This window comes from Mastigoproctus giganteus, chromosome 7 (genome assembly GCF_048544385.1).
Source record: "Mastigoproctus giganteus isolate SK-2022 chromosome 7, ASM4854438v1, whole genome shotgun sequence".
NCBI classification, from domain to species: domain Eukaryota; kingdom Metazoa; phylum Arthropoda; class Arachnida; order Uropygi; family Thelyphonidae; genus Mastigoproctus; species Mastigoproctus giganteus.
This window is the reverse complement of record NC_143581.1, coordinates 216,753,336-216,779,084: the sequence shown is the minus strand read 5'-3', so window position 1 is coordinate 216,779,084 and position 25,749 is coordinate 216,753,336. Positions and strand designations below refer to the sequence as shown.

The window sequence follows — 25,749 nt, the reverse complement described above, 5'->3', positions numbered from 1 at the left end:
AATAGTCTCAACTTTGTAAGTCTATAATTCTGTATATGTATATTGAACTTAGTAAAATATACTAGCTGAACTGACTGAAAGCCAAATTACCAGCTGCGGGAGGGGTATACTCAACAATGTTTAAGATGAAAAGGATATGAGAATCCTTGTAACACAACCAATTATGAAGTTCTCTAAAAGTGTACTAAAGCTACGAGGTATATAGGGTGTTGTTGATGAAAGGAATTTTGCCAAAAGATATAAAGCAAAAATTATTCCACTCTACAAATCAATAATGATAATGCCACATCTTTAATATTGTATACAGGTCTGGAAGCTTTGTTTCAGGAAAGATATTGACTTGCTTGAAACGGGTAAAAGGAAAGGGCCATAACAAGATTAGCTGGGGAATGCTAAGAGACTCCAGTTCTTTAAGCTGAAAAATTTTACAACTAGTTTATCAGCATGGGGATCTGATTGAGAAGCAAACTTGATGATGAGAGCATATTTTCTTTCTCATATGATGCAAGCACGGGGGCATAGATCAAAATAAAGAAAACCCATATGTATGGAATATATAAGAAAAGTCAAGAGTATCAACTACTGAAACAAATTGCCACCAAGTCTTTTAGAGTGAGAAAGTTTATGTAGATTTAAAGAGGGATTAGATAAATATTTTAAAGTAGATAAAATATAAAACCAGGAAGCATTTTATTTTCATTTATTTATTTATTTTCATCTGCAGATGCCACATATACTGTGCTTCCTTACATCATCTGCCCATTTTAATATTAATACTAAGGTAGTGGAGACAAAAATTCCCCTTTTAAACATTTCTGCAAATTCTTATAACAACCAATTATAGAATAAAAGAGGTATTATTAAATAATGCTCACCATTTGAAGGAAGGCAGCTTTTAGCTATCTTATCTTCTTGACTCTATTGAAGGAAAAAAGGAATAAATAAAAATGTTTGTAATTTTATTTAGGTGCATACCTTATATTCTAGTTATGAAAATTGGATATTTTCTTTATTAAAGTTTAAATAACAATATACTTCTAGTTTGATTAATGTGAGTAAGATATTCTTGGAAAAGTTCATATTAATCTAGATGAGTCATTTTTTCCCATATCACAATTTTTCTTCTAACAATGTTAAAATGGGAGGTTGCATTCCTAACAGATCTCAAAACAGCACATTGTCATCATTGAAAATTGATCTAAATGGCAAATTAGCAGGGGAAATAGTATAAGAAACACAGAGATATAAATTCAAGTATAAATAAGAAGATTTAACAATGAAAATACCTAACATAAATGATTTAATCCTCATCTCCAAAAATGCTACTGTAAAAGTCTGATTTAATCTCTGCTGACTGATGAACCAGAAAAACATGAAAATACCTTTGTGTGTTTTAAATGTAACTATCTGAAAATTGCATATACATGGGTGTGGGTGTTATTTTCTTGTGGGTGGAATAAAAAAAAATGTGTAGAAATTAAATCTATTCTTTTCCATTGGTACATGCCACTATAAATATTACATTAACCACAATCCCACTTCCTAATATTATGCCATGAACAGGTAGTCACACTAAAATTAGGTATTCTTACATAAATCAAGAGAAAATTGTTGCATATTTGATAAGATTTAAGTATCAGAAATTCTTAAGAGGGAAAAGTAAGGCTTACATTTTTACACTTTGTCAGATGTGGGCAATTTCTCTGATGACAAGTTACGTGACCACGTTGGCAGTGACAAACTGTGCATAGATCATGATGCCAGCTTTCACCGTCCTGTACAATAAAAATTGAAAAGAAATATTTTAAGACATGGCACATAGATATATATGGTTTAATAATTATTATCAATCAACTTATTAATAAGAGTCTTTTAGTAATAAATCATTTCAGAGGCATAAAATTATTTTACCGTGTTCCAGAGTAAAAAAAAATGTGTTAGTGCAGACTGAAAGTTTTTAATAGATCTTTTAACTGGACACAAGAATGTGGAAAGAGTATCAATCCTCAATGCTAAAAATAATACATTTCCTGTGTTGTAACTTTGATGGACAAAGTAGGCCTAGTCTGCTGAGAGACTGAGAAGCTCTAAGAAACTGGCCTCAGATCTCAGCATGGGGGAAAACCCTATCCATCCTCCAACCAATGTCTTCAGGGAATACATAGAATTCGTAGGTTTTACATCTTCCACCTACAAGCCAATTGCTAAACCAGCTACACAGATAATATTCTCATCACTTGAAACTATGACTCTACCCATCTACACAACTTCCATGCCCACCTTAAAAGCCAACACCAGTCTCAGCTTCGAAATCAAGACAAAACCAAACAGATCCTGTCCATTTCTGGATGTCAGGCTGTCAAGCTCAACAGAACTAGCAGGCATTTTTTTCACAAAAGGACTAATCCTATAATTCTGCTTCAATTACTCTAGGAGCAACATCTCTTTCTGCAACATTTTTTCACAAAAGGACTAATCCTATAATTCTGCTTCAATTACTCTAGGAGCAACAAAACTTTCTGGAGCAACATCTCTTTCTGCAACATTTTTTCACAAAAGGACTAATCCTATAATTCTGCTTCAATTACTCTAGGAGCAACAAAACTTTCTGGAGCAACATCTCTTTCTGCAACATCATAGGAGCAACATCTCTTTCTGGGGTCTGGAGCTTCTGCAGAAGCTCCAGACCCCAGAAAGAGATGGCTCAAATCTAAAAACCTTTTGAATAAATGAGTATCCCCCTCTATGACTCCAAAAAACATACTCTCCATAATGCTTCACTTCAGAATACCCTATAGCCATCAAGAACCAATCAACATCACCATCACATACATACCTAAAAGACATTTGTTGGCTAAAGCCTTAAGAGTATAAAGGAGTTTACTTATGCATGGGCTAATGCACACACATCATTTATACTACAAAGGTAGTTTTAATAATATCTCATATTGTGAATATCTTCACAATGAGTTGGCATGATATTGCACTATCTTGAATAAGTAATGTTTCACCACAAGAGAAGACTATTGTTACTTATTCTCGGTGGATACCACCACCCAGATGGCACCATTTCAAAGCTTATTGGCTTCTTGTCAGTGGGTAAGCAGGTACCCTGGCGTTGCAATAATGACAACCCAGTTATGAAGTATAATCTAAGGCTTTAGCCAAAAAATGTCTTTTAGACTAAACCACTGCACACTGTCAGGAATCTCTTATATTGCGGAGTTATACTTCATAACGGGGTTGTCACTGTTGCAACACCAGGGTACTTGACCGTTCACCGATGAGAAGCCAGTAAGCTTCAAAACGGTGCCACTTGGGTGGTGGTATCAGCTGAGAATAAATAACAATAGTCTTCTCCATAGGTAGAGTTTTACTTATTCAAAGTAGTGCAATACCATGACAACTCTTTGTGAAGGTATTCACAATATGAGATATAATTAAAATTATGCATTAAAACTAACTTGGTAGTATAAATGATGTGTGTGCATAAGTAAACTCCTACATACATACCTGTTAGGATGGGTCATAGGACTCTGTCAATGATATACAGAAACTTTGCCAGTAAAGACAAGAAGTGGCTATTACATTATACAAAGCAATAGTTAGGCCATATCTTGAATGCTGCACATAACAGTGCTGGTAACCCCATTAGGAAAGATGGGGATCAGTTCAGAAGAGCACAGAGAAGGGCATCAGGAGGTTACGGTCACAAAGGAGCACTTTTATCAAAAAAGACTTCAGTTCTCTAGGTATCATGTTTGGCAGGTCACTCTACAGACATCTACAGAGTGACCTGATTGACACATTTAAGGTTTTAAAACGATTCAGTAAAAATAAAATAAAATAAAAGCTGAAGCTATCTTTATAACTTAGTCCCATAACATAGACAAGGAGGCATAAATTTAAATTTAGAGGTGATAATTGCATAACAGAGGTCTAAAAAGTCTCTTTTAGTCAAAGAATGATTGATTGTTCAAGTAAACTCCCACCCCACCTATTCTTGTGGAGAGTAGAAGTTCATCTAAGTTTCAAGAAGGATTTGGACAAATACTTGAAAGTGAAGGAAAGCAACACTGGTTCCCTCTTTTTTTTTTTTGATAATGTCACATAAGCTTGCTTCCTTGTAACATTTTGCCAATACCAATAACTGTTGTCAGTGAAAGGATAAATAAATAAATAATCTTTACTGTATGATTGTGAATTGTGAATTACAGTAAGTTCCCGACTTACATAAGCCAAAGTTACGTAACTTTGGACTTATGTAAATTTTTTTCACTCAAATTTTTTTTTAGGATTGTAAAATTAAAAACAGTAAAAATATATATATATATATATAAAAATAAGCAATCAATAATGAACATTGGCAAGCACAAATTGCACAAGTGAGATATGAAGTAACAAGCTTAAAAAATAGGAATGAAGAGAAGATTCTGAAATTTTTTTTTTTTTATATGACTGAAGATTTCAGTGAAGAGGACACACATTTTACCATAACGTAAAAACCCACAAAATTCCAGCTATCAGTATTATCGCAAATGCAGTAAGATCGAGTTTACTACCCATTTAATAAACCGGAAACTGCAAATTGCTTTTATTGTTTTATGGTAGTGACCACCAGAAATGTGCTTTAGTAAAATGTGAGCATGTGAGCTCAAATGAGGTGATAATAGTGTGTTTCTGCCTTAACCCAGTGACGTTCTTTACAGAAAATTTCATTTTGACAGTTATTGTGGTGCTGACAGCAGTACTAGTAATCAACCAAGAAAAGGAAAGTGATCGATTTGGATCAGAAAATTAAAATAATAAGCATGTATTAAAATGGTCAAACATTAACAAGTATTGTGCAGAATTTAGATTCGTCAGGGTCAACAGTGAACACAATAATAAAGAACAAAGACAAAAGTGCAAGCAGTGATGGGATCAGCACCAATGAAGAAAACTATAATAACCGAGGCTACAAAATACATATCAGTTTTTACAGTACAGTAACATGTTTTTTCTTCCTTTTATGTTTTATTTTCTTATGTGCCACTCCAGCTACTTCACCGATAAAGTTTTTAATTGAACTAATTAAAAATATATAACTAATTAATTGAAAATTATATAACTATTTTCTTTCATTCTTCTGAGGATATTATGTGGTTTTGTAATTTTGGCATATCAGGAATACAGTAGCAATATTTCATTAGTCATTTCCCAAGTTACATGAAACATGACTTATGTAAGAAGTCCTGGAACGTATCTCTTATGTATGTCGGGGACTTACTGTATAACCAAATGTGTAGCAATATGACAAATTAAAATTAATAATTAAATTAAATTACATCACTACGTACATATAAAATAAAACAGAAATTGTAGGAAGAAGTAAGAAATAAAATAATAGCAGGATAATCCAAAATTAGCAAATAAACCTTCAGTGAACACCAAGTAGCAATGCAAAATCTCAGCTCTATAATGGTTGTATGCCTGTTGTGACTTGTCTTCTGTATATACCATAATTATAAATAAAGACAGAAAGAAGAGTACCATACAATTGAGGTATTCTTCTTGCAGATCCCACAGGCAGCTTCTAAGATAATGCTTGGCAACATGATCCATTACAGAAATCCATGTACCAGCTACAATGCCAAGACTGCAGTGGACTACATCAGTCAGAGCTGGTGGCACTTGAAGACTTACACTAATGAGCATGTGAGATAGAGATGAAACAGCAACACAAGCTCTTCTGACACCACAATGCATGCATGAAAGCAAGCCACCCTCAGAAGTTCCTAGATGTCTAAATTCTAGAGAAAAAGAAGCATAAAACCAAGAATGTCTTTGCTATGTCATTCAGCATCTAGGTCTTACTGGTTATGGGTCTCCTCATAGCCAATAACTTGTTCTGTGTTCAAAAGCAGAATGCCTTAAGCAATTTGAGTTCATAATATGAAATACTGAATATCTTTCACGCTCATATTTGAAATTATAGTCTTTTACAATATAATAAAATATTTATAAAACAACAAAATATAAAAAATACTGACGATACAACAAAATAGACTATAATGATATTTTATGAAAAAACAGAATAACAAAGTCATCTTGCTGCCACTTTCAAAAATATCAAGTTTTATCATTTGGCATTAACATGACACTGTTTGAAGAGATCCTAAATTGACTATAGGGCTCATTTGCCATAACCAATAGCAACTATAGACTGACAAGGATTGACTGTTCCTGCACAACAATGCACCAGCCCATCAAGTGCTGAATGCAACAAAGTGCCTGTCAAATACTAAAGTGACAACAGTATGCTACAATCTTAATTTTTAAGATCTATCACCAGAGTAGTAAGAGAACTGGCACCTCTTAAGAATCATGAAATCAGAGATAAAGGACTTCACTAACAGGGAGCTAAATGATTTTGTAATAACTAAGAGCAAAGTGGAGGAGAAATTGTTGAAGTTAAACATAAGAAAGGAATCTGGGGTGGATAGGATCTATCCAGTTATGCTAAAGGAGGCAGCAAAGGAAGTAAACAAACCCTTACTTAACATGCGTTTAGGGCTAAAGCCTCAACAAACCCTTACCATAATTACAAGAGCATCCTTGGACTCAGGGGTGGTTCCCACACGCTGGAGATGTGCAAATGTATCCTCAATTCACAAATGGGGATCAAAGGGTGACACGAGTAATTACAGACTTGTTAGTTTAACTTCTGTTCCGGGGAAGATAATGGAGTCAGTGGTTAAAGAAGCATTGCAGGATCATCTAGACAAAACTGGAGTAATAATTCAGGCAGCACGGGTTTGTTAAGGGGAAGTCTTGTCTGACCAATTTGATTGGATACTATGATGTGGTCACAAAGGAACTCAATATGAAAAATAATTGGATTTCAGGAAAGTTTTTGATACTGTTGCACATGGAAAACTACTGTACAAATTGGAGAAGTATGACATTAAGGGCAAGTTGCTACAATGGATAAAAGAATGGTTGAGTGGGAGAAGACAGAAAGTGGTAATCAATGGATGCTACTCTTCATGGTCTAATGTTATTAGTGGAGTCCTCAAGGGTTCAGTGTTGAGCCCATCATTGTTTTGTATATTTATCAATGATATTGATGAAGGCACATCAGGCTTAATGTCCAAGTCATGGTTGTTAATGAGAGTATGTTACTGCAACAGGATCTAGAAAAGTTGGGTAGATGGGTTGAGAAGTGACAACTGAAGTTTAACATTATCAAATGGAAAGTACTGCATATGGGTAACAACAGTAACCCCAGAGAAACGTACAAGCTGTGTGGTACTACACTCAGTAGTACCACACTTGTGCAGCCAGATATGAAGTTTTCTGAGCAGTGCATATAGGCTGCCAGAGTAAATCACAGGGTCTTGACTTGCTCTGGAATACAGGAATTTGCTAGTAGGGATAAGGAGGTGATTATTTTGAAAGGGTCATTCATGAGCTGGATTTAGGAAATAATTTCAACATTGTTTATTTAGATTTCAGCAAAGCTTTTGACTCAGTCCCACATGAGTGGTTGCTTTATAAGCTGGAACAGGATGGAATCACTGGGAACTTTATAAGCTGGAACAGGATGGAATCACTTAGATGGACAGCAGGATGGCTTCAGGGCAGGAGGCAGAGGGTTGTGATAAATGGCTATTCCTCAGATTGGGTTGATGTAAGAAGTTCGGTTCCCCAAGGATCAGTATTAGGACCACTGTTGTTTTTAATTTTCATAAACGACATTGATGAAGGGATAGAGGGTGTGATGTCTAAATTTCCAGATGATGCTAAAATTGGTAGAGTAGTTAATGATCACTGTCAAGCTGAGCTTCTTCAGAGAGACCTAGATAGACTTCAGGAATGGTCAGAAAAATGGCAGCTATGCTTTAATCCAACAAAGTGTAAGGTATTACCCGTGGGAAACAGTAATCCCAAAATAACTTATTCACTTGGTGGAGTTCAACTAAACCCAGTTCTGGAGGAAAGGGACTTGGGTGTTACGATATGGTCACACATGAAATTCTCTGAGCATTGTAAACAGGTTGCAAGGAAGGCCCATGGTGTCCTATCAATGATCTATCGAACTTTTGCAAGTAGAGATAGGGACGTGACAATCCCATTATATAAGGCTTTTGTTAGACCACACTTGGAATACTGTGTTCAAGTATGGAGACTGCACCTAAAGAAAGACATCGAGCTTCTTGAAAGGGTGCAAAGACAGGTAACTCGCCTGGCGAGATCGGCAAAAGGGCGTACTTATGAAGAAAGACTTCGAATATATGAATTGCAGAGTTTGGAAACTGGACACCTTAGCGGAGATTTGATTGAGGTGTTTAAGGCTCTGAGAGGCATCAGTAAAATGAATGAAGACGAAATTTTGAAGATTATAAATGATGCTAGAACTAGGGGACATAAATTCAAGTTACGGGGGGGAAATGTTTAGATTGGACTGCAGGAAGTTTTATTTTAGCCAGCGAGTTATAAATTACTGGAATAAGTTGCCTACATGGGTGGTAGAGACTGACAGTTTGGGGAAATTCAAAGGTCATCTGGATAGTACCTCGGGTGGGGGAAGCACATAAGAAGCCGACCGGGCTAGCCGAGTGGGTAAAGTACCTGCCCGGCAACCCAAAGGTCGCGGGTTCGATTCCCGCCTCGGGCTTGGATCAAAGTACTGCAAAAACCTTGGGAGGTGCAATATGGCCACAGAAGCCGATGCGCCAACAACTACCAAATCAAAAAAAAAAAAAAAAAAAAAGAAAAAGAAGCACATAGGATGATAGGTTTAATTTCCTTTTTCTTTTATTAATTATTCTTTTCTTTTTTTTATCATTGTTTTATTTGGGTTTTTTTTTTTTTTTTTGGCTGGCGCAGCATAAGCCATAGGGTTTCTTGCACCATGCGCCCATTACTAATACTAATACTAATTATCCCTTTGTATAAGGCAATGGTCAGATCACGCCTTGACTACAGAGAAGGGCAACAAGATTGGTGAGGGGAACGAAGGGGTCCTCTTACCAAGAAAGGTTTAAATTCTGCAAATTGCAGCATCTGGAGATTAGGAACCTGCGAAGTTATCTGGTTGAGGTGTATAAGGCCTTGACTGGGTTGGGCAGGCTCAATGCTGATGAGATTCTTCTTCTTGCTCAGACAAGCATAAATTCAAATTGAGGAAAGACAGTTGTAGAATAGATGTGCAGAAATTTGCCTTTAGCCAGTGGATAGTATTTCCATCTGTCATTGTGGAAGTTTGATAGCTTAAATAAATTCAAGGAAGAACTGGACAAACTTTTGGAGTGAATGGATGGGTGAAATGGGAAATGTTTTTTTTTTTTGACTGATGCTGTATTAGCTTGTTTTCTTGCATAATATGCCTCTACCAATGATAATGCTAGTAGAATAGACAAGATAAGACACAACAGCACTGTGAAGATCTCTGGAAAATGATTATAAGTGGCACTTCGAAGAAATGCGCAGCTGCTTTCAGAAGTGTATAGTAGCTCAAGGACTTTGAAGATAGTGTAATCTGGAATTTTCTTCTTCGCGAAAACAGTAAGCCCATAAAGTGCTATTTAGGTTCATCACCCCTGTTATAACACACATATTTACCTTATAAATCTGATCTTTGTATGTACAAAATGATTGGCTACAAACTGGGCAGCATTCATCTGGAGGGGTCATCAACACTTCATCCTAGCATTAAAAATAAAATACTTCATTATTATATTAAAATTGTTAGATAAACTGGGTGTAATATTAAAAATCCTGAAATTATTTTATTGCTCATCTCACAATAGTATTTAATCATTAAAATAGCACTGCATTCAGTGCAGTTAGTTCCTTATCATTTACTATTAACATTAAAATTTTGGTATATCACTTGTTTTTTCACTAGTTACATATATAAAAATTGCTTCCTTCCATCAGGATTTTTTTTCTGCTCTTCCTCATTTTTCTTGCTTTGTTCTTCAATATTCTCCACAAAAAAAATTATTAAATTTTTAAATTAATTAACACTACAACTAAAAATTAAATAAACAAACAAATGATCTACAAGTAAAAAAAAAAAAAAAGTAAAGTGCAGCCATTATCAACCCACTGCAGGATGGAAGCCTCCTCAACAATTCATGCTGAGGGAAATGGACCATAATCTGCCATGCTGGTCCAGTGCGGGTTGGCAGATCGACCGTATTCAGCAGTCAGGGGCTTGAACCCCGGTATACTCAAAGAGCGTGTGCTACTGCACTCCCACTCCTGCCAACGGCTATGGAGGATCTACAAGTATGCCAGTATAATTCAAAGAAACACACATTCAATCATGATATTATGTCATAGCAAAAATGTATAAATGTAAATAGTGGTCAACTAAATATGTTTGCATTCTTTTATGGCTCTTCTTTTTATTTTATTTTATTGAAATGTCTTGTTGGTTATGATTTTGGTTGGAAAACAGAGAGGTCAGGGGCCCCCTAGGATCATAAGGTTGCTTTTTTTACTAGCACTAAGAAGTTTTTAATAATACCATTACCTTAGCTATTAATAGAATATACCCAATCTGGATGAACTCAGTTATTATTCTGTACAGGAATCTTGTTAAATATTTCAGGAAATGTTAGGTAAGAACTATCAGATTTGAGTTGAGTCAGTTTGTTTTCTCAACAAGCAATAAACTCTAGTGCAGTCTATCATGAAAGTTTTTAAAGGAATCATTATAACTGAAAAAGCTAAAATAATCAAATAAAAACATTCTCAAACTATATATTTTGTGCAATTTACAGTTCTAGAGTGTTTTATTTGAACAGTTTAAAAATGGCATATTTAGGCATGTTAAAAAATTTTGTGTGCTTGATATCTATCCATGTGAATGTTCACACGGGATGACACAAAGAAAACCAAACTGGTGTACCCTATTCATATTCCCATTGAAAATAAAACTGGTGCCCCTCATATGAATATGGGTACATCAATTGTTGGTAGCAGTAACAGAATGAATCTATTCAATTTATTAAAATGTGTACTTTAAATAATATCTCACTGATTATCTTTGCAGCTACATTCACAATTGAAAAAAATTTCAGGGATGGGAACAGAAGAACACTAAGTTATAAGTTAGAACTAAATAATTTTATGATAACTGAAAGAAGGTGAAAGAGAAATTGCTCAAGCTAAAGGTAAATAAGGCACCTGCAGCCGATGGGATCTACCCAATATATAAAAGAAGCAGCAAAAGATGTAAACAAACCATTAGCCATAATTATGAGAGCATCTTTGGATGCAGGGGAAGTCCCTATGGATTGGAGATGTGCCCGTGTCTCCTCAATTCACAAAAGGGATTAGCTCATAAAGATAGGAATGCAGTTATACTGCAGTCACAGCACGGATTTGTTTAGTGGTGATCTTGTTTGACCAATTTTATTGGATAACAAAGTAACAAAGGAACTGGATGCAAAAAATAATTCTGACATCATATACTTGAATTTCAGAAAAGCCTTTAATACTGCTCCACACAAAAGACCGCTATTCAAATTGAAGTAGTGTAGCATTTTGAATAGATTTAGCATGATCAATGTTAATGGCATTCTTCCTCTTGCTCTGATTACACACATGAGGGGGCTATAAATTCAAACTGAGGAGGGATGGTTGCAGAATAAATGTGAAAAAGTTTGCATTCAGCCAGCAGATGGTTGATTGCTGGAACAAATTTCCATCTGTTGTGCAAGTGGGTAGTTTAAATAAATCTTGCTTTCTTACATCATTTGCCACTACTAATACTACCAATTAGGGGCAATTACTGCTGTTATCAATGGGCTTTGTTTGTTTTGTTTGTTTGTTTCGGGATTTATTGGGTGCATCGGCAACTGAGACCATAGTGCGGCAGTTATCAATGGGCACTGCTCTTCTTGGACTAATGTTATTAGTGGAATTCCCCAAAATTCAGTATTGGACACATTACTGTTTTCAATGTTTATTAACAATATTGATGAAGGCACAGCAAACTTATTATTATTCTTCACAGATGATACAAAGGTTAGTAGGATGGTTAGTGACACTAATAAAGGCGTGCTACTCCAACATCTAGAAAAATTAGGCAGATGGGATGAGAAGTGGCAAATGAGGTTTACCATTGATAAATACAAGGTACTGCATATGGGCAGCATTAATCCAAGAATAACATAGCAATTGTGTGGTACCATACTCAAGATAGTTGAGAATAACAGAGACCTAGGGGTAACTATACAGTCCAACAAGAAATTCTTCGAGCAGTGCAGAGAGGTTGCTAGAACAGCCTAAGGTTTAGTCAATGATATATAGGAATTTTGCCAGCAGGAACAAGGCAATGTTTATCCCAGTGTATAGGCAATCATTAGGCTGCAGTTTGAGTACTGTATACAGATCTGAAAACTTAATTTTAAGAAGTGTGTGGATCTCTTGGAACAGGTGCAGAGAAAACCAAGAGGTACTCTTACCACAAAAGAAAGACCAGTTCTGCAAATTGTAGAACTTGAAAACTAAGCACTTGTGAGAAGACCTGATTGAATTGAAATGCTTATGACTTTAAGTTAACTGAGTAAACTAAATGCTGATTGCATTTTTACTCTTTCTTGGACAACAAACACAAGGAGAAATACATTTAAATTGAAAAAGATGGCTGAAGGATAGACATGTGAAAATTTTCTTTCAACCCAGATTAATTAATTGTTGAATAAACTACCATCTGTTGGTGTGGAAGTGGGCAGCTTGAATAAATTTAAGGAACAGTCAGACATATTATTAAAATGCACAAATGCAAAAGCAAAATATGACAATATGCAATGTGAGAATACTGCACAAATGTTACTATTAACACCATAGTGCAAAGATTCAACAGGCTTTTTCTGAAACAGCCAAAAAAATAAAATAATAAGAAATAAACTACTGTGTAATTCCCTCCTCACAGAGCAATCTATCCACCTGACTTTTGAATTTCCCCAAACTATAGGTAACTAATTTCAGTAATTAACAACTTTCTGGCTAATACTGAACTTCCTGCAATCCAGTCAAAACCTCTTCCTCCATAATTTTAATTTATGGTGCCTAGTTCTGAAATCATTTATAACTGAAATTTTGCCTTTGTTCAATTTTAATATTCCCTCTCATAGCTTTACAGAACTCAATCAGAACACATCCTCTAAGGTGCCTAGTTACCAACTCTACAGCCTACATATCCAAAGTCTTTCTAATATGAGCATCCTTCTTTAGTTTCTTTTCTTCAAAAATATCAAACTTCAAGACATCAAACCTTCAAGATATCAACTTTTAAGATATCAAACTTCTTGAAATAAATCAAGTTTCTTTCAAGAAGTGTGATATCTGTTTTCAAGTACAGTTTCTATATTTGGACACAGTATTCCAAATACAATTGCCTTATAAAGTAATTATGGCCTCTATCTCTACTAAGCTCAGTTTGATAAATCATCACGAGGACATCATGAGCTTTCCTCACAGCATGCCTATAATGCATGAAAAACTTCTTATCACCTGTATCAAAATCCCCAAATGTCTTTCTTTTTATATTGTTTTTAATTCAAATTAATTCAACCTGCAAAGGATATAAATTAATTTAGGATTACTATTCCCCAGGAGTCCTATTCCCATTCTTCTGCAGAAGATACGAGGGCTGTTCAATAAAGAATGATTTTTTTTTTTTCACAACATACCTTTACTAATCATCCATATTTTGCTGGTCTGTTTCAAAGGTCCCCATTTAATGAAATACACTTACACCAACATTTCTGCCATTCTTCAATAACATGGTGGAAGCCATTTTTTTTTTTACACACATTTGAAAATCGCCTCCGACGTCCTTACAACTTCTTCTGATGACTGGAAAAGTTTTCCTCACACCTCCTTTAATTTTGGAAATAAAAAAAAAATCACAGAGTACAAGGTCAGGGCTGTAGAACAGGTGAGGAACACATCTGACATTAATGCTTGCTAAAACTGATGATTAGATTGAGCAACATGAGGTCAATGTGAGATCATTGCACGATGCAACATCCATCCACCTGCATGCAGTTATGGTCATTTGCAACAAATGTGATTCTGCAAAGTGTGCAGTATAGTTCTGTAGTAGGCGCCTCCGTAGCCAGGTGGGAAGGAGCAGCAGTGCGTAGCACATGCTTCTTGATTAGACCAGGGTTCGAGCCCGTCACCACCAAATACAGAGGATGCGGAAAGGTCAGGGAATGACCACCGCATATCCCGGAGCAATATGGCCTTAGTTGCTAATGCTCCTAAAAACCAAATAACAAACAAACTGTTCTGTAGTAAGCATTAGCATTAGTAGAAGCATATGATGCAAGAAAGCAAGCTTATGCAGCATCAGCCAAAATAAAAAATAAAAAAAACCCTTCCACTTCACCCCTCCGTTCGTTCGAAATACTTGTCCAGCTGAGCCTTAAATTTATTTAGGCTATCAACTTCCACAAAAAAGGATGGAAGTCTGTTCCACCAACCAACTACCCGCTAGCTAAAGGTAAATTTCCGCACATCTGTCTTTCCTCAATTTGAATTTATGCCCTCTCAGGTGATTATTCTGAGCAAGAGGCAGTATCTCATCAGCATTGAGCATGCTCAAACCATTCAAGGCTTTGTACACCTCTATCAGATCACTTCGCTGGTGCCTAGTCTCCAGACACTGTAATTTGCAAAACTTAAGCCTTTCTTCGTAAGAGCAACCCTTCGTTCCGTTCACTAACCTTGTTGCCCTTCTCTGTACTCGTTCCAGCAGCTCTACATCCTTCTTGAAATGAGGCCTCCAGACCTGTATACAGTACTCAGGTCTGGAGGCCCCATAACAGTGATATGACGTGGCACAACATGCTGAAAAACCACTCCTTGAATGTCAAAAAAAGAGATGATCATAAACTTTTCTGCAGAAGCCAAAACTGCTTTTTTTAGTGTTGATAATGACTTCCAAACAGAGCTTTGCTGATCACTCTCTGGGTAAAAAATATGAAGCCATGTCTCATCTGCCATTATCGCCTGCTGCAGGACCTCACTATCTTCAGTAACCATCCGTCAAAACTTCTGACTAACCTCCATGCAAACTTGCTGTTGCTCAAGTGTGAGTAGCCATAGAACCTAGTGTACACAAACACGTCATATTCAAATGGTCATGGAGAATACCGTGCATGCTTCCTACTGATATTCTCAACATCTCTGCCAGTTGCCTTTCTGTTAACACAATGATCTTCTCTCATGATTGCAGCAGAGTTTTATGGTTTCAGTGACCATATCAGTGATTGGAGTTCCAGAACTGCCGAATTTTGTGATTGAATCGCATCCATATTTAAACACTCTAAATAACCATGAGCTGTTATATATGGAAGCATAGATTCACCATAAGTCTCTTTTCACATTCATATGCTTCAGCTGATGTTTTCTTGAGAACAGTATACTGTTTCTCATGCATCACATCCATTACATAGGTGAAACTGAACAGGAATAAACTTGACCGACTGCCAAGGTCACACCATGTACATGAGCTAACTGCACAGTTGCTATGTGATGCAGATCAGCTAGAAATAGCAAGCAATATGGCTTTTCAATAAAAATTATGATAATTTTTTTATTGAACAGCCCTTGTACAACATACTTTCTAAATATCCTGGAAGCCGACCCAAATCATCCTGATGAAGCATTCTTGAGTGCGGATCATTAGCCACTCTCTTTAGGATTACTATTCCCCAGGAGTCCTATTCCCATTCTTCTGCAGAAGATACGAGAGCTGTTCAATAAAGAATGATATTTTTTTGTGGGACTGAGTTAAATGCTTTGCTAAAATACAAATAATGTCAAAATGATTTTCTACATCCATCATCCAACGCTATTAAAATAGTTAAGTTAATTTAACATGATTTGCCCTTAACAAAAGCATACTGTGTACCTTTCACAATTCCATTTATAACTACACTCAGTGATCACTGAATTATGGTCACCTAATACTGCTACTTCATCACGTTTACTTGCATGACCAGATGCAAATTACCACTGATCTAGCTTAGGAAGCTATTCAGCCTACACACTGCAAGTTAAGCAGCATAGCCCGTTACGATTGGGTTTGTTTGTTTGTTATTTGGTTTTTAGGAGCATTAGCAACTAAGGCCATATTGCTCCGACAGATGGGGTGGTCATAATTCAGTGGTCACTGAGTGTAAATGTCCATTTATTGCACTCTTGATCACTGCCGCCTTGATTTTCCCTACCAGTGAATTCAGACTAACCAGTCTGTAATTACTCACTTTGATCTTAGAAACTGTCTTTATGTATTGGTAATAAATTGGTACCTCTCCAATCCAAAGGAATCTCACCTGAATGTAATGATACCCTCATAATTAACCTTGATAGTTCAGTACACACTTTCTCACTGCTTTCCTTAAAATTTCCTTAAAATTTTATTTCCTTAAAATTCCTACACATGGGAAACAGCAACCCCAGAGCAACGTATCAACTCTGTGGTACTACACTGACAGTGGTAGAGAATGAAAGGGACTTGGTGGTTGTGCAGGCAGATATGAAGTTCTCTGAGCAGTGCAGACGGGCTGCAAGAGTAGCTCATGGAGTATTGTCAATGATATACAGGAATTTTTCCGGCAGGGATAAGGAGGTGATTATTCCCTTGTATAAGGCAATGGTCAGGCCACACCTAGAGTACTGTACACAGGTCTGGAGGCCCCATTTCAAGAAGGATGTAGAGCTGCTGGAACGAGTACAGAGAAGGGCAACAAGATTAGTGAATGGAACAAAGGGGGTGCTCTTACGAAGAAAGGCTTAAGTTTTGCAAATTACAGTGTCTGGAGACTAGGCACCAGCAAGGTGATCTGATAGAGGTGTATAAAGCCTTGAATGGTTTGAGCATGCTTAATGCTGATGGGATTCTTCCTCTAGCTCAGAATAATCACCTGAGAGGGCATAAATTCAAATTGAGGAAAGACAGATGTAGGATAGACGTGCGGAAATTTGCCTTTAGCCAGCAGGTGGTTGGTTGGTGGAACAGACTTCCATCCCTTGTAGTGGAGGTTGATAGCCTAAATAAGTTTAAGGCTCAGCTGGACAGGTATTTTGAACGAACAGAGGGGTGAAGTGGTTTTTTTATTTTTTTTTGGCTGATGCTTGTTTCTTGCATCAAATGCCTCTACTAATGCTAATGCTAATGCTAATTACTGAGTATATACCATCAGCTCCAAAGTGACAATAAGTCTGAGATGAGTAAATTGAATATCTAGGAAAGTAAATTGAAAGTCCGATGAATACTTGTAAATCGTATTCTCCAACTATGATATATAAATAACAATGATTGGGATGGCCAAGATCTCGTAGTGAGGCAAAGAAGAGTTTAAAATAGATAAGGACCAGTACTATTATCATCACATTCACTAACCTATCTTACATTTTTTTTCTTGTCGATGAAAAGTAAAGTGTATGCTAAGTAAGAAAGAAACAAACAAAAAAAAACAACTGGGGAAACTCAAACAGCAGATTTTATGGAAGTATGCATAAAATTTATTTTTTGAACACGTTTGTTTTTGAAACCTCTCATAAGGTGTTCCATATGAGGGTTTTCTAGAAACACATCTGCATGTTGATAACAGAGCAATTTTCCCCCACACCACTAGTTAATATTAAGTACAAATTCCAATCTTTATCAATACTTTTACCAAAATGTTTATTGTCACATAAAAAATATATTAAGAAAAAACCATTGAAAAGTTTCTATATTGAAAAAAATATATATACTAAAGTTATCTGAATTCATTACAAGATATAAGAAATTACCTGCCTACAAACAAGTGATGGGCATTTAGGCAAATAGCATATTATATTGCCATCACTACAATGGCATCTAACACATGAAAGAGGAGCCCAAACATCACCATTATCATAGGATGTACCATGATAATCACATGACCCTGAAACAAACATGATACAATTAAATATCTTGAGCTTTGAATCTGAAAAATAAAATAAGCAGTCATAAGAAATAAATCTATATATATATATCATTAAAAAATACCAATGGCATATGCAATTAAAATTTTCAGTATATTGCACGTATGGATAGAGTTTTAAAAATATACAGCTGACTAAAATACATATTTAATTACTGCATTTCTCAAATTTAAGTTAATTTTTTTCCAACTATAAATCAATACTGGTTTAACTTATATATTATACTGTTATTGTAAATACACAGTGGGGCTGCCAAAGTTTGGCTGGAACCACCTAGTAGAATAAATTTTAAAAAAATATATATATATATAATGCTGTAATGATAACCTCAAATTCTTAGCTGATACAAAAGGCATGCCCTATGTACATGCATTTAGTATCACATTAACGGTAATTTTTCAAATATATTTACAAAATAGTGAATCATAAAAAACATTAAAATTCCATAATTTACAAAAAAGTTTGATAATAGGAAAGTCGTGGGTATGATTAATACAGAAGTAATTGAAATAAAGTAGGCTCTGCTTAAAGGAAAACCTACTATATTTTATGGTACATTATCTTTGTTCTCCTTGATAACATAGTAAGCAGAGCCTACTATATTATCAATTTACTTTTGTACCAAAAAAATTCAGTACAAAAAAGTAAATTCTTACTCTTAGATAAGAATTACTCTTTTTTTTTTTTTCAGAGGAGTGATGCTTCGATGAATTATTGTGGAGGGGATCTCCTAATTTTCTGCTATGCCCCTGAACCCTGATGGCCTGTTCTATTTGACCTTACAAATGCCCTACTGGATGGAGATCTTGTGAGCAAGGTGCTAATAAAAAAAAAAAAAAACTCACATTAGGGTCACCAGAGAACTAACTCATCTATCCATTTGTAATATGTTCATAAATTGCATGTGTTCTCTGGTTGATTTGCCTGTTTTGTTGGCAGGAAAATCCAAGTTTCTGGGGGAGAGAGCTTAATCTCCACACCTGAGATCAAGCCATAAAGTGAAAAAAACCCCATAAAAGTTCCTTCTGTCATCAGCGGGATTCAAACTTGGGAATTTTCCACCTACTACAGTCAATCAGTATTTAAGAATGGCAATTTTAAACACTATGCTAAGGAAAAGATAATTTTGCTCTTAGAACAATTTCAAGATGTGGATCTAATATGGTATGACATATTACCCTGCTGGGTCGATGAAACCTCTGCTAGGTTTTGTAGTAAGGTTCATAAGGTATTCGCTACCAAGGGATGGCAAAGTGCAATGATCAGATGCACTTGCTCCATGATGATGTTTAGCTGATATAGATTTTATCATTCAAGCATAGTTCCATGGGTATAAAAGTCCCAATTCTCTCCTGCACTCCAAGAATATATCCCATATCATAACACCTCCACATTGGCATGTAATGTCTCCACCAAGCAAGATGGAATAATGGCTTTGTGTTTTTTCCATATCCTAGTATCCAACTACCTGACAACTGAAATTAGATTTGTTGGATCATATGCATAAATATTTTTAAAAAAATTATTTAAAAATATATGTTTTCAATACAAAAAAAATTTCATTATTCATAACTGTGTCCACTACAGTACTAAAATAAAGGCCAACCAAAATTTGAACAATTTTTAATTATTTCTTTCCTGATTTTAGGCCTTATATAATTTATGCCTATTTTATAAAATAGGCATAAATTATATAAGGTTGTGCCCATGCACAAACACGAAAATGGAATGCCTGTCAAAGGATTAAGAAACACTGCAAGTGTGAAAACTCAAAAGAGCTTGCAATAACATCCTGTCTCTTTCTACCAGCTCAGTCTTCATCAAAAAGAGTAATGACTAATTTGCAGAGATAAAAAAAAAATAAAACAAGGTCCATCTAATGTTACAGTAAGAATGACCGTCAGAGATTATAAAAGAGAAAAATCCCAAAAATGCCTATTAAGATGTCTGTCTCCTTTACCAGCTTAAAAATTTATAACAAATCACAATGATAAGTTTAAAAGGGGGAAAATATAAAGAACAAGTAATGCAAATGACAGATATTAGGAACTGCATATATATAGAGAGAGAAAATAGATTTTCTTAGAAAATAAAATGGAGGATTCAATCACTCACAACCTCATCTCCTATGGGAAAGCTACAAAGCTCAACACACATACACTCTTCCTTTTGTGTTTTCATAAACCCTCAACCTGTTGAATAGACCATAATTAAGCAATAATTTTGATATCATACACTTGGATTTCAGAAAAGCTTTTGATACTGTTGCACATAATAGACTGCTGTACAAATTAGAGCAGTGTAGCATTAAGTGCAAGTTACTGCGATGGATAAATGGATGGTTGAATGGGAGAAGACAGAGTTGACCACTGGACACTGCTCTTCGTGGACTAAGGTTATCAGGGGAGTCCTCCAGGGGTTCAGAGCTGGGCCCATTGTTGTTTTCAGTATTTAATAATGATACTGATGAAGGTATATCAGTCTAAGTTTGCAAATGTTACAAAAGTTGGCAGGGTGGTTAATGACAGTAATGACAATAAGCTACTGCAAAAGGATTTAGAAAATGCCAGCTCACACTGACAAATGCAAAGTATTGCATATGAGTAACAGTAACCCCAGATTAACATACCAAGTATACAGAACTACACTCAAGAGTAGGAGAAAATGAAAAAAACCTGGGGGTAATTTTGCAGTAAGATATAAAGCTCTCTGAGCAGTGACACAGGCTGCCAGGACAGCTAATGGGGTTCTGTCAATGATATATAGGAATTTTGCTAACAGGGATAGGGAGGTGATTATCCCACTGTATAAGGCAATGGTAAGGCCACGCCTTGAGTACTGCATACAGGTCTGGCTGTCTCATTTTAGGAAGGATGTAGAGTTACTTGAGTGAGTATAGAGAAGGGCAACAAGATTGGTGAGGGGAATGAAGGGGTGGTCTTACCAAGAAAGGCTTAAGTTCTGCAAATTGCAGTGTCTGGAGACTAGGCACTTGCGAGGTGATATGAGTGAGGTGTATAAGGCTTTGAATGGGTTGAGCAAGCTCAATTCTGATGGGATCCCTCCTCTTGCTCAGATTACACAAATGAGGGGAGCATAAATTCAAATTGAGGATGGATGGTTGCAGAATAGATGTGAAGAAATTTGCCTTTAGCCAGCAAGTTGTTAATTGCTGGAACACACTTCCATCCCATTTTGTGGAAGTGGACAGCTTGAATAAATTCAAGGAAAAGGCTAGACAAACTGTTAGTAGGGATAAGTGAAATGGAAACGGTTTTGTTTTTTTTTTTTTTTTTGGCTGATGCTATATAAGCTCTCACATCATTTGCCACTGCTAACACTAATATCCACTGTATATCCACTGTATCCCTATATTATGACAATTAATGACAGAACACACACACACACCTGCTACAACTAAACACCTGTAGCCAAAAAAAAAATAATAATAAAAAAAAAAAGAATAAAAACATGGAAACACAAAAATAAAGTAACAAAAATATCAATATCTCATGGATGATGTTGTTGTTGTATTAGGGTTTTTAGGAGAATCAGCAACTAATACCATATTGTCTGTAAATTGAATGTTCTGTGTTCTGTTTTCTGGATGAAAAACCCAAGTTTCCAGGAGGAAAAACATGCTACCCTCACCTGAGACTGAGTAACTTGGCCATGTTGTGAAAAAGGCCCATAAAAATTCCTCGCATTGTCAATGAGACTCAAACTCGGGTTTTTTCCCCCCAGTGTGGGGAAGACGGCCAACTGTGCTACCCACGAGAGCCTCGTAGATGATGAAAATTATAAAATCTTTATTCTGATAAAAGAGACAAGCCATCAAAACAAGTTTTTTTTTTTTTTTAAACTCCAGCAATTTCTTTCAGTCCATCTCTTCTGTCCTTTACTATATATATTTAACCCCAGGGGCTCAACATCTGGTGAGTATGGGCTTAGCACACCTAGGGTCCTGAGCTGGATATCATCATTCTGCTGGTGCAGCACAAGCCTCAGGCTTCCTTGCATTGTATGGCTAATAATAATAATAATAATATCATTATTTCAACAAAAAATAAGTGGACTTCATTTTATTTATTTATTTTTTTAAGTTCTTCTGCTCCTATTCCTGTTTTGGTAGGTGACATTATATCTAAGAACAATTAAAATAAACTTTTACTTTATAAAGAATTGACTTAAACTAAAAACATCTATTTTTGTACTTTGCATTATATGCTTTTAGGATCAAAATATAATTCTTTGCAATCTTCACATACTGATGTACATATGAATTTCTACGACCATCACATTTGAAGCGATATAAATTTGCCTATTTTTCAAGCACAAAGGCTGAATGTTCTTAAATCTTCAAAAAATTTTCACATGAAATACTTTCCAGTACACTTGATTAAAGTACATGTATTAATAATTATAGTTTAATTTGAAGTACAACAAAATGCCAGATCAGAGGAAAAATTGTTCGTGTAATTTCTGTATTAACCAGAATGTGTTTGTAATAAGAAAGCAAATAACAATATGGTCTTCTGATGGATCTCTGACAGTGTCAATTACAACTTTATTGTATTTATAATCTTGATAGTTCTGATATTTAAAGGATAAGCAAGTGATTTATGCAAGTTCACAGGCAAATGAGTTATGCAAATTCATAAGTAATAATTTATTAATTTATTTCAGTTTAATTTATTTAATATAATAAATTCCTGAATAATTTAATCTCAATTTATTTAAAATAAATTTTAAATAAATTGAGATTTTCCTCCTAGTGATATTTATTTAGCCAATGGGAGAAGAGAGATGCAGATTATGGGGAATATGTAACAAATACTAAAATATGTAACAGAAGCTTGTTTCACTGTAGTAAAATAAGCTTCTGTTAGAGCGTGGTCACACGCTATGGTTATCTAACATGCCCACGTGGTACCATGCTTGATTTCAATATGTAACATATTTATGTATTCATAGCAGAGGGAGAGACACACAGTGTCGAAAGCTTCTGTAAGCATTTTATTTTACTTTATTAAAAGAAGTGAGCAGAGTGAGCAGGGGGCAAAGCCCCCTAGTATTAAATTAATTAAAATAACTTTTAACTCTATGTTTTAAAAACAACACTTTGTTTATTGACTCTGGAATGTTGAGAAACATTATATCAAGAACATTAACATTTAGTACATAAAAATGAAAATTATTCTTGCCAAAATAGTTCTAAACTGTAGTAATGTTTCTTTCTTTTCTTTTTATTTTTTACCGTTGCTAACAGAATCCCAGAGTGGAATCAGAAACATCTGTAAATAAGCAATATGGAGTTAAATGTTTTAATTTAATTTTAAATTATTTGGTTATTTTTAAGTTGGAATGCATAATAGTCTTTAACAGATGATACACATTTACATTATTTCTTACCAAGTTAAATTACATTCTCTACTTACTTTTTATCTGGATGCATTTTGGACAGCATTCATTTTTCATTGAGGTTAGCAACTGACCATGTGGACAAGAACTAATACTGCACACATCCTGTTTACAAAATAATTTTCCTCTTTGGCAAACACACCTTTGACATTCTGATGTCTTCAACTCTTTTCCCTCCTAAATAAAAGTTAAAAGTTTCTGACACAGAATATTAATAATTACAAAACAAATACCTCAAGTTATGGTACACAGTACAGTCTCAATAATCTGAATCTTATTAATTCAAGTTCTGTGGTCCAAGGTTGGCAGAACAAAAAATGCTTAAACATCAGTTGAAAAATAAAATTTTTCAAACAAATTTTTTAAATGCATAACTTTCTATAGAGTTGTATGAGTAAAGTATGCATATTTGTGTATGTGTATTTTGTTTTGCATGTTTTCTCATTAAGTACAAAAATTTTTATTATCATTTCTTCTATTAATTCAAAGATTTTATTAATTTTTATTTTTATTCATTTTAATTTTAAAAATTACAAAATACACATTTTATATTTAACATTCAGTTTAGTACAAGTTGGATCTGGTACTTTTTACTTTAGGTTTTTCAGAAACTCTATTGTCATCTGAAATGTTCTTAAATGAAAAAATAATAATACACCAATTCGAAAAATTCAAATTATTTTATAAATATTATTTACAACATACAACATTGTGCAATAGCATCATGTTAGTATGCAGAAAACTCTAAAATAGCTGAAAACAGCATCGTTTTAGGTGTATCTCATATTGTGAATACCTTCACGAGTTTCCGTGACATTGCACTACCTCGAATAAGTAACGCTTCACCAATGGAGAAGACTTGTTACTTATTCTTAGTGGATACCACCACCCAGACGGCACCATTTCACAGCTAATTGGTCTATCTTCGGTGGGTGGGTACCCACTCACCCACCGAAGATAGACCAAAGTGAAGCTGTTACTTATTTGAAGTAGTGAAATATCATTATTATTATTATTATTATTATTATTATTATTATCATTAGCCATATGGTGCAAGGAAGCCTGAGGCTTATGCTGCACCAGCCAAAAAAAATAAAAAATTTCTGAATTACCCCAAGAGAGAGAGAGAGAGAAGTAGAAGGGAATCACCAAGAAAAAGAAGAATGATGATGATATCCAGCTCAGGACCCTGGGTGTGCCAAGCCCATACTCACCAGATGTGAGCTCCTGGGGTTATCATGCCAACTCATTGTGAAGTTATTCACAATATGAGATACACCTAAAACAATGCCATTTTCAGCTATTTTGGAGTTTGCTGCATACTAACACGATGTTATTGCACAAACTTGTACGTTGTTAAACTTTCACGCAGTCTGAGGCTTAAGCCCTAAAAGCAATTTAGTTAATATTATTTACTAAAAAATATTTAACTGAAATGCATATAAAGTATTATATAAAATGTAAATAATATAAGTAATTTGATATATATTATTTTTTTAATTTTATATTTTTTACATTTTTTTTAATATAAATTACTAAATTTGGATTAATCTGTTCATTTATATCACAAAACAGTCTGAAAAGAACAATCAAAATCAAGAAAATAAAACAGAAACTCACAGGAACAATTTGGTTGGAATATTTACATGACTTGCCAATAGGAATACACTGTGGACAGCACTGACCTGCTTGAAACTGGTATATTAAACCCTGAAAATCAATCAATTCTACTATAATTTCTATACAAAATAACACTTGACAGATATTATTTTTATAGTTAAAAAAGTGTAAAGCAGCAGTACTTCTCTTTAACTGAAGCAAATACTCGATTATTTCTGTGTATTTACAAATTATAAATTTATTTAAATTACGTAAATCAATATAAATATAAATTTAAAGAAAGTATAATTTAAAACTGTTAAGTCTCAAAGTATTCCATGCAATTCATACACAGAAACTAAATTTCTGATTATGCCACATAGCCATTACCTAAGTATACCACACTTTGAGTAAAATATTTTTTTGCATTCTCTAATCCCACCCCCATAAATAAACATTATGAATCAATGGTAAGGTCTCCGCTTTCCCCACTTCTTGTGCCTACAATTCTCCCCCCTGCAATACTGGATTTAACTAATTAACATTGTTTAATTAAAAAAATTAAATTTTACTGAAGGAGCTTAATTTTACTTTAAGAAATTTCCAGATAGTTTCTAGCAGGCCATCTTAGATGCCCTTCCCTCAGCCATAATAAAAAATGAAGATATGGGAAAAAAAAATACAACAAAAAAAAATTGATGTTAGTTTGAATGTTTTTTTTTTTTTTTACAAATGCTTTTC

The 25,749-nt window shown here is 34.9% G+C and overlaps 1 protein-coding gene across 4 annotated transcripts in view; it reads right to left on the bottom strand.

Annotated features, from left to right (window-relative positions):
• The window catches only part of LOC150083681 (extracellular matrix organizing protein FRAS1-like), an 866,422-nt gene that overhangs the window by 720,115 nt on the left and 120,558 nt on the right, over positions 1 to 25,749 (bottom strand). For all 4 annotated transcript variants that reach the window (XR_016547213.1, XM_090378121.1, XM_090378123.1 and 1 more), the window contains exons 4-9: positions 25,030 to 25,119; positions 23,427 to 23,586; positions 17,815 to 17,948; positions 9,607 to 9,690; positions 1,671 to 1,775; positions 876 to 918 (exon numbers count right to left, since the gene is read on the bottom strand). Coding sequence is in view for 3 of the 4 variants with exons in the window: in XM_090378121.1 (XP_090234247.1) it covers positions 876 to 918; positions 1,671 to 1,775; positions 9,607 to 9,690; positions 17,815 to 17,948; positions 23,427 to 23,586; positions 25,030 to 25,119 (616 nt within the window). In the remaining variant the exon portion in view is untranslated. The remainder of the gene's footprint in view (positions 1 to 875; positions 919 to 1,670; positions 1,776 to 9,606; positions 9,691 to 17,814; positions 17,949 to 23,426; positions 23,587 to 25,029; positions 25,120 to 25,749) is intronic.